Source organism: Sinocyclocheilus anshuiensis, unplaced genomic scaffold (genome assembly GCF_001515605.1).
Source record: "Sinocyclocheilus anshuiensis isolate Anshui unplaced genomic scaffold, SAMN03320099.WGS_v1.1 scaffold856, whole genome shotgun sequence".
Classification (NCBI taxonomy): domain Eukaryota; kingdom Metazoa; phylum Chordata; class Actinopteri; order Cypriniformes; family Cyprinidae; genus Sinocyclocheilus; species Sinocyclocheilus anshuiensis.
The window spans coordinates 155,312-165,311 of NW_015552603.1; the positions used below are offsets into that span (position 1 = coordinate 155,312).

General features: G+C 32.1%; 2 protein-coding genes across 3 annotated transcripts in view; one reads left to right on the forward strand and one right to left on the reverse strand.

The window, feature by feature from the left end:
• Nucleotides 1-33: 33 nt before the first annotated feature.
• On the forward strand, nucleotides 34-2,906 carry atp5pf (ATP synthase peripheral stalk subunit F6). Its single transcript, XM_016456833.1, has 3 exons — nucleotides 34-250; nucleotides 346-470; nucleotides 2,799-2,906. The coding sequence occupies exons 1-3, from the start codon at nucleotides 81-83 to the stop codon at nucleotides 2,828-2,830; spliced, it is 327 nt and encodes a 108-aa protein (XP_016312319.1). The 5' UTR covers nucleotides 34-80; the 3' UTR covers nucleotides 2,831-2,906.
• An 813-nt stretch (nucleotides 2,907-3,719) lies between these two features.
• Nucleotides 3,720-10,000, reverse strand: part of jam2a (junctional adhesion molecule 2a) — a 42,547-nt gene continuing 36,266 nt past the window's right edge. Inside the window, exons 7-12 of one of the 2 annotated variants that reach the window (XM_016456875.1) lie at nucleotides 9,596-9,698; nucleotides 8,329-8,436; nucleotides 6,209-6,221; nucleotides 5,819-5,890; nucleotides 5,631-5,664; nucleotides 3,720-4,233 (exon numbers count right to left, since the gene is read on the reverse strand). In XM_016456875.1, coding sequence (XP_016312361.1) covers nucleotides 4,195-4,233; nucleotides 5,631-5,664; nucleotides 5,819-5,890; nucleotides 6,209-6,221; nucleotides 8,329-8,436; nucleotides 9,596-9,698 — 369 coding nt within the window. In that variant the 3' untranslated portion in view covers nucleotides 3,720-4,194. The remainder of the gene's footprint in view (nucleotides 4,234-5,630; nucleotides 5,665-5,818; nucleotides 5,891-6,208; nucleotides 6,222-8,328; nucleotides 8,437-9,595; nucleotides 9,699-10,000) is intronic. The other variant, XM_016456873.1, reaches the window with a different exon arrangement.

The following is a 10,000-nucleotide window of genomic DNA, read 5'->3' on the forward strand; positions in this document are numbered from 1 at the left end:
CTTCTCCAGTTTTTTTTCGTGTGTTTCTGTCAGTCTCAGATGATCTTCAGCACAGTCTTGTGTGTGTTTGTGTGTAGATCATGGCTCTTCATCGACTCTTCCACCTGTCGTCCCTGTTGCGCTCGGCTGTGAGCGTGACGCTGCGCAGGAACATCGGTCTGTCCGCCGTCCTCTTCAACAAAGCCAGAGACCTGGATCCTGTGCAGAAGCTCTTCCTGGACAAGATCCGCGAGTACAACACCAAGAGCAAGTGTGTGACCAGCCGTGTATACTGATCAACATGTTCATCTCACGTCATGTGAACTGTCATTGACAGTGGTTTTCACTGGTTCTGTGGTGTCGTAGGACCGCTGGCGGTGTGGTTGAAGCCGGTCCGGTCTATCAGAAGAACCTGACGGAGGAGATGACCAAACTCCAGCGCTTATATGGAGGAGGAGATCTCACCAAATTCCCTCAGTTCAAATTCCCAGGTGAGTTTGAGACGCTGAAGAGCTGCTGACTGAACGATCACTTCATGATGATTGAAGCTCTCATACTGTAGAAACTATTTTTTAGTTTAGGCGATATGTAGTGCTGGGCGGTATACCGGTTCATACCGAATACCGGTGTTTATTTTTGTTATGATATGAATTTTTAAAATACCGCAATACCGGTGGTGTATGTCGCTTAAACAACGTTCGGAACGCGACACTGTTTGAAAGGTGTCCCTTTTCACTGTTGCACTGTAGTGAGGCTCTCTACGTTTAAAAAATAAAAATTAGAAGAGTTCTAAACTAAAAAATGACATTACCAAAGAACATCATCACAAGCTCAGTCTAGCGCGGGTTTATGCACTTTAAAAACACTCCCGTTAAACTCTCTACACTATATGATGAATAAATCTCTTATACTTACATCGTACGTACATCTGCACTTTGTTGTTTATAATGAGAGAATTCGCGAGTCAGAATTCAGTCAGCGCGCGCTGAACAACACAACTCTGCTGTTTCAGTGATGACTCATCTGAACGCCTCTGATTGGACATTGCTTTCATAAGCTCAGCATAATCGTGATTGTTTAGAATGCGCAATACTGTAAAAACGCGGAAAAATAAATATAGGCCTAATGCAACAAATAAGCCCTAATATTAATTAGATAGTATTACTAGCCTGATAATAATACTAATAATAATCATCTTGCTATCGTCAAAGGCATCAGCCACAGGTGATATCTCTGACTATCGTCGATACACGATACTATCAGCATAATCGTGTGTGATTGGTTAAAACGCGCAATACTGTAAAAACGCGGAAAAATAAATATAATGCAACAAATAAGCCCTAATATTAATTAGATAGTATTACTAACCTAATAATAATAATAATCATCTTGCTATCGTCAAAGGCATCAGCCACATGCGATATCTCTGTCTATCGTCGATACACGATACTATCGTCTATCGGCACAACCCTAGTGTACGGCACCTTGGTAATTTGTGGTTTTTACAGCGCTTTAAATACATTTTAATTTTACACTTCACTATTTGAAATAAATGTTAACTGAAATATAAGTAACTTATTTTAAAGCTTATTTTATTTCTGGTAGTTGCCATGTCATTTAGTTTAATTGATGTATTAGAATAACTGAAAACTAAATAATTAAGTTCCTGTGGCTCAGTGGTAGAGCATTGTGTTAGCAGCGCAGAAGGTTGTGGGTTCGATTCCCAAGGAACACACATACTGGTAAAAAATGTGTAGCCTGAATGCACTGCAAGTCGCTTTGCGTCTGCTAAATGCATAAATTATTATTATTTAAATTATAAAATTATTATAAATTATAAATAAAACTAATAAATAAAAACTAGACATATTTTTTTTTTTAAACTACTAAAACTTATTTAAAAAAACGAATTCAAAATATGAACAAAAATCATTGATAATAAAGTTATTAGTAGTAGTATTGTTGCAGTTTGTATGCTTTATATACAGTGGGTACGGAAAGTATTCAGACCCCCTTAAATTTTTCACTCTGTTATATTGCAGCCATTTGCTAAAATCATTTAAGTAAAGCTTATTTTATTTCTGGTAGTTGCCATGTCATTTGGTAGAGCATTGCGTTAGCAGCGCAGAAGGTTGTGGGTTCGATTCCCAAGGAACACACATACTGGTCAAAAATGTGTAGCCTGAATGCACTGCAAGTCGCTTTGGATAAAAGCGTCTGCTAAATGCATAAATTATTATTATTAAATTAAATTATAAAATTATTATAAATTATAAATAAAACTAATAAATAAAAACTAGACATATTTTTTTTTTATTAAATTTTATTAAATTTTTATTTTTTTTAACTACTAAAACTTATTTTAAAAAACGAATTCAAAATATGAACAAAAATCATTGATACTAAAGTTATTAGTAGTAGTATTGTTGCAGTTTGTATGCTTTATATAACCTAAGCAGCTAGATGTATAAACAAATAAATATTTGATATGTACTAATAAAATAGTCCATTGGGAAGCCCAAGTCACACAATGAATGAAATCAAATCTTTAATCATGAAATAAAAGCAGGATGATTCTCACCTGAACTACAGTAACAGATTATTAAACTACATGATTTATTGGATCAGTGCTTCTGGAAGATTGGTTTAGGTTTGATGCATCTAGTCAAACTAAACCGTGATCTGGATAAAACGTTTAACTGAAGCTGCTCCTAGTTTATTTTGTCCTTTAGGTTAGTTTGGTTGCTTGAACTTGTTGTTGGCTTGTTAATCTTTGTTAATGACTGACCTACACATTTTCCATGTTGTTGTTTCCACAGAACCCAAACTAGAGGAGGTGACGACAAAATGAATGCCTTCTGTCCATTGCTGTCTGTGTGCTGAAAATATGAACTCAATATTTAATAAACAGTCTGGTTCAAAAATCAGTTCGTCTGTGTGATGCTGCGTTTCATACATTGATTTACAGCCTGGGTTTCTTCAAATCACATTCCTGAACATTTGTTTATTATGATTTTTCCAATTAGGTAAAATACATTGTTTAATATTTTTAGTAACTCTTTACGATAAGATCTTGTTCATCATTGCTTTACAAAAATTAGTGAACAAGTAACAATAAACGGCACTTATGAAAGGGTTAGTTCACCCAGAAATGACTAAGGTGTTCGTTTTCAAACCCAAAGACTTAGTTCATCTTCAAAATACAAAGAATATTTGTAATATTTACTTCAGGGTTATTGTGGTTAACTAAAATCATAAAAACATGGTACTTGAAATCAACATTAACTGAAAAAAAAAACTGTTTTTAATTTAAAATACTAAAATAACTAAAACTAACATTGAAAAAAAAAACTAAACCTAAAAATGGACAAAAAATAAAAACGACAAACACATTTACAAAAAAAAAATCTAAAAATATTGAATAAAAATACTATATTAAAATACTATTTTTGTCCGTTCTTTTATGGATAAAGTATTTAATTTCAATATTTAATTTGATTTAAAAATGTATCACTAAATGTTGAAATAACCATTAATAAATGCGGTAGAAGTTTTGTTAATCGCTAGTTTAACACGTTAACAAATGCAATTTAAAAATGTATTAAAGGGACGGTTAACAAACTTTAACAACATAATTTTCACAGCATTTGTAAAGCTTAATGTTGAAAATATGATAGTTTGTGAAAGTATTATTAACAACAAATGAAACTTTATTGTAAAACTTTTAACTCGTTTCCTTCCTTTCGGTCTCATAATTTGGGAATTTTGTAGTTGAGCACTTCTCATTTCTCAATCACTTTTGGATAAATGCATCAGCTACAAATAAATGTTCCAATTCAGACAAAAACTCAAAATATTTTATTTAAAAAAAAAAAAAACACAAATATTGATCAAATATACAATAATTCACCCCATTCCATGATTCCCATCATCACACTCAGTAGATAGACAGAGACATGATTGAGTTGAAATGAAAGGCACGACGTGTCAAATGTCATCAATCAGACTCTCAGCTTGTTTAAAGGCACCAGTCAAACACTTCAGTCGCTCCAGTTTATTTGGTTCACTCCTTTGATGATCCGCTTCATCAGAGGCCTTTGGAAGATTATTATTGCAATAGAGAGAGCAAATGTTATTGTGTTCGTCCAGCTGGAGCGAGTTTCTTCTTGGTAGTTCCGGTGTCACAACAATTGCCATCCATCCGTCGTCTTCACATCACAGCATGAACGACTGAGTGTGTTTGAAATCCTGAGGCTGAAAAAAATAAATAAAATCATTCAGAATGATATTTCTGTACATTATTGATTTGCTTAATATAAATTCAATTACAAAAATAGTGTATAAAGAAAAATGTATAGATTAAAATAAAATGTATTCAAATTAATAATAAATATTTAAATACATTACAGTACTATATAGTGAGCACAGCAGGGGGAAAAAGTAAACAATGTCTTGCAATTCATATTTTACACATTTATATTAATTCTTCACAGTATAAACTGGGCATTTATACAAAAATATATAGTCTTTGTATTTATTTTATAAATAATGTTTTATACATTTATTTTAGGATGGGGCTATTTGGGGGTACAGTAGTATCTAAATTAGGGATGCACCGATACTTTTATGTAAGTGAGGATAGCAAAATAAAGTAAACTGACAAATTATACCCAAAAATTCTGCATAAAGTGGACTACCAGTAAAACTGATACAAATTTGGGACCAAAAATTATTCAGACTGAGTCTGGGAAAAAACATTGAAGTTGAGGTTTTCATGAAGCTGGGTGACAGCATGCCCAGGAGACTATATGCTGTCATTAAGGCTAAGTATTGATAGTTGTGTTAATATTGTCATACTAACAGCTGTCTGAATTATTTTTGGTTGATTGTAATCTATTACATACCTTTCTATCAAAGTTATCTAACATTATCAAGCTGAGTTTGTTCTGGCAGTGTAACTGAGTTCTTGTTATATTTTATTACCATTTTCTAAACTATAGCGAATAAACTGTGATAATGTGAGAAATGTTGAAGGTGTCTGAATAAATTTTGGTTTGACTGTATCTATTTGATAAATGAAGTTAACCAACTAACATTATACATACCCTTTTGGTTTCTGTACCCAATATTTTAAAAATGTACAAATGCAATAAAAATATTGGTATCAGTATCGGTATCGACAAGTACCAAAAATAAAAGTATCGGGCGAGTACTGGAAAAAGTGGTATCGGTGCATCCCTAATCTAAATGGTTAAAACCCCCTGGTCTCTGGTACAGAACTGTAGGATACTGACAGAATCGAGGGTCAAATTCGATTCTGTCGAATCGAATTTTTATTAATGATATTAATAAATATCATTATTAATGATAATGATTCAATCAGTCTGAGTTTATAAGAGTTACAAGTGTATAAATGTACCAACTCAAAAGAAAAAGAAAAAAAAAATTCATTTTTTTAAAAGGAAAAAAGAAATGAATTGTTGCTGTTTATTACTACATTTCTAAAATTGTTGTTTATTTAAATGTCGCTGTTATTGTTTATCATCATAAATGTATAAATTGTAATTTGGATATCAGATGGTTAGTAGAAACACCGGTTTGTACTCAGTGAAGTGACTGTTAATTTGAGTTGGTATAAAAATATCACTCACTTCCTTCGGAGGATGACTGTAGCCTGAATGTTGACTGAAACACAGAAAATAACAGTTAGACACTGAAACAATCACATGATTATGCAAGGAAACAAAATCCCCCAGAGCAAACTCTCTCTCTCTCTCTCTCTGTGTCGGTCTACAGTCACTGGTGTTTCTCTCTGTGGTTTGGCTCTGCCGTGACTCACGTGTGTTCGGTTCTGTGGAGGTTCTGGCTGCTAATGTGAGCCGTGCCATGACACTGCGCGATCCAGAATGACCTGTAATAATGTACCGCTGAGGTCAAAGGTCAAACACTACCATCTGCCGCTGACGGAAACACACACAGAACGCCATGCATAATCATGGGAATCAGTGAAGGCCGAGCCATTAATCCATCACATGCGACTCAAAACTCTCCTGTGTTAACCGGATCAAACGAACGCACACTAACTAAAACAACTCAAAAACGTCTGATCAGAACACAGACGGCCATCTGTTCAACTTCCTGTGCTTCTGGATCAACCAGGATGATTAGCACACACACACACACACACACAGTCAGTCTGTTAGTTAAGGCAGTAAACTAGTTGTCTTACCTTCCTCTGTGTCCTGTGTATGATGGTATTAAAGGTTCAGGTCGGTCAGAAACAGAAATGAAAAGAAAGTCAAAATGTAAAAACAACTTATTAAATATGAACATTAATAAGAGTCTTTCTCAGGAAATTTAACTAATAATTCACTCCTGATATAATGAACCACACTGAGTGTTATTACCATAAAACTAACACTTATTAAAAACTGTTTTCTTTAACTATAATAAAGCTGAAATAAATGAAATGTTCTTGTAAGTACTAAAACTGAAAAAAAAAAAAGCTAAATAAAAAAATGTAAAAATATAAATTTATATACATTTTTCTTTTTGCAAAAATTCTGTTCATAATTTTCACCACAGAGGGGCAGTAAAATCCTGAAGTTGAAAAAAAATGTTTTTTTTTTTCCCCGGGAAAGGTTTGAGCTGGACTTGACATTATTAAAGTATAAATTATAATGATTTACTCAGTTTGAGTTTAGAGTTGAAAGTGTGTAAATGTATCTATTCATAAAATAAAATTTAATTAGAGGAGAAACTGATACTTTGTACCACTCTAACCTTACATTTACAATTAACATTATTTAAAATAAAACTAAATGAAAAAATATAAACATTTTTAAATAAAAATGAAAACTGAATATAAAAATAGATTATTCAAAATATGAATAAATATTATAATAGTATAACACTGCTCTATAACTATTTGGTAACACTTTACAGTAAGCTCTCATTTATTAACATTGTTATTTTATGTTAGTAAAAGCATTTAAAAAATGAACAATACATTTTTATGGCATTTATTAATCTTTGTTATTGCTAGTTAATAGAAATGCTCATCTTCATGTTAGTTCACAGTACATTAATGATACAACTTTTGATAATAATGTATTAGGACAATACATTTTTATGGCATTTATTAATCTTTGTTATTGCTAGTTAATAGAAATGCTCATCTTCATGTTTGTTCACAGTACATTAATGATACAACTTTTGATAATAATGTATTAGTAAATGTTGAACCTAACACTATTTATGTTTTAATAGATATTAAAGGGGTCATATGATGCTTTTTTAAAGATCATTATTTTGTGTATTTGGTGTAACAGAATATGTTGACATGCTTTAATGTTCAAAAAACACATTATTTTTCAAATACTGTACATTATTGTAGGTCCTCTATGCCCCGCCTCTCTCAAACGCTTCGTTTTCTACAAAGTCCCTCCTTCCGACAAGCGCAGTCTGCTCTGATTAGCCAGCTGACCCAGTGCATTGTGATTGGCCGAACACCGCAAGCACTCGTCGGAAATGTAACGCTCCTTACCATAATCGCGAGCTTCATCTTTAGTGATGAAGCTGGTATGTGTTTGTGATGTGACCCCCCCCCTCTCGCTCTCAATTCAATTAAATTCAATTGAGCTTTATTGGTATGACTTGCACAGTATTGCCAAAGCATTGTCCATTACATGAATAAACAATTATATAATACATAAACAAAACAACAATAGATATGTAAAATAATTAAGTAAATAAGTACGTGTACTTTCTTTTTTTTTTTTTTTCACAAACAAGAAAAAAAGGAAAACTTGAAATCGCATCATATGACCCCTTTAATAGATGCTGTATAATTATTGTTCATGCTACCTAATATGTTAACAAATGAAACCTTATTGTAAAGTGTTACCCTATATTTCTTTTGGACATAATTTATATTATTATAATTTTGTTTTTTTTACTTTTAAATGTATTCAATTTTTAAATACATTTTTTCAATCAATTTGCATGTCTTTTGAATGTACTATATCAAACTTTATTTTCAAATGAAGGAAAAATTGATCAGTGCATCCTCAGAATGAGTTCTATACATAATATATACAGAAAAGAGTGTTACCCTATATTTCTTTTGGACATAATTTATATTATTATAAATTTTTTTTTTTTTTACTTTTAAATGTATTCAATTTTTAAATACATTTTTTCAATCAATTTGCATGTCTTTTGAATGTACTATATCAAACTTTATTTTCAAATGAAGGAAAAATTGATCAGTGCATCCTCAGAATGAGTTCTATACATAATATATACAGAAAAGAAGCTTTATGTCACGCAGGATGGAGAGCTACTCACGGCTGAAGTATCCGTGTCGATGGGCATAACACGCTCCGAAAGCACAAAAAAACATGATCAGGCACAGCAGAACCACTCCAGCTATCACCGCCGCCACATTCAGATCATCTGTCAGACAGACACGTTACAGAGCATATACTCAAGTACAACAACAATCACCTGATGAAACGAGTTGGGAAACATTCACTCTGAATGTTATTCACATTCATATCTGAAGCTTCAACACACTCCTACTGAATATGATTCATATAGCTGTAATCTAATAACTATAAACTTTATGGAAGTATTATAGAATGAAAAGGCCAATCTGCACAATCACAAGCACTCTGATATTTCTCACATCAGGGGTTTTATATTGAATCTTCTTCACTATTATGATGATTGCACAGTGTTAATTTAGCATTATTTATTTACTATTATTGATTTTAGTAATATTTTTTTAAATAGTACAACTGAGATTTAAATTATTTTTATTTCAGTTTTAGCTTTTATTTCCAGTTAGAAATGTATGCGCTTCAACTTGAAAATTAGAAATGCTGCCATGGCAACTAACTAGAATAAGTTTAAGTTTTTCATCAAATATATTTTATTTCAGCTTTAATCCAGGTAACAAAAATTTTTAGTTTACCACAATAACCCTGATATTCATACATTCACTGATTTTAATGCAACTTACATTTGATATTTGATTTGAACTAGCTGCTTTTCATCCAGGGTTAAGTTAGATATTATCATATCTAATTTTATTAACTTCTAATAATATTCACAACAAAAAACTCATATTTACACCTCCAATGCATTACTGTAAACAAGACAAGAGAAACCAAAGAGCACTGCTTCTGTGGATTAGTGTTATTTATACTTTTAGTTTTTGTTTAATATTTCTAAAATAGATTTTATTTTTATATTTTCTGTTTTCATTTTCATTTCAAAGTTGTAACAATTTCATTGTGTTTTCGCCATTTTTATAGTTTTGTTTTTAAAAATAAGCCTGTATAGTTTTTAAGTTTTAGTTGTTTAGTTCTTTAAGTACTTTAGTACCTTGGCAACTAGGTGAAATAAAATAAGTTTAAGTTTTTTAAATTTTGTGTTATTTCAGTTTATATTTATATTTTATTTCAAGTAATAAATTGTATAATTTTAGTTTTAGTTCCTCAAAAAGAGGTTTTGGGATATTTTGTCAGGTTCAGCTCAATTATTGGTACAAATCTGTCCCCAAAATATAGTTAAGTAGGTACAAACACACACACACACACACGCTCCTCACCGATATGCATGTGTGTGCCCTGGCAGCTCTTGGCGGGTCCAACACCGTTTTTGGCCTCACAGTGATACTGACCCGTATCGGCTCTGCTGACAGTCTGGAACGTCTGACCCAAGCGCAAGAGAACAACAGTCAAACACACCTTCATCTTTTTCAGTCAGGTTGAGAATCAAGAACCGTTCATGTTTGGACTCATGAATTGTAAATTTGAATCAATTTAATGACTCACTCACTCAATGATTCACTCAGATCGGTTCTTCATTTACACACTGAATTAGGTCATTATAGTTTTTATAAACTGACTGGTTGTTAAACATTCAAAACAGTGTTTTCATACAATAAATGTTACTTCAGAAATAGCCCAAAAAATGTTTAATGTAGCATATAGTTATGACTACTTATTGAGAT

Coding starts and splice junctions, on each gene's coding strand:
- atp5pf (XM_016456833.1), top strand. CDS start 81: ATGGCTCTTCATCGACTCTTCCACCTGTCGTCCCTGTTGCGCTCGGCT. Junction 251..345: donor GAGTACAACACCAAGAGCAA/GTGTGTGACCAG, acceptor GTGGTGTCGTAG/GACCGCTGGCGGTGTGGTTG. Junction 471..2,798: donor CCCTCAGTTCAAATTCCCAG/GTGAGTTTGAGA, acceptor TTGTTTCCACAG/AACCCAAACTAGAGGAGGTG.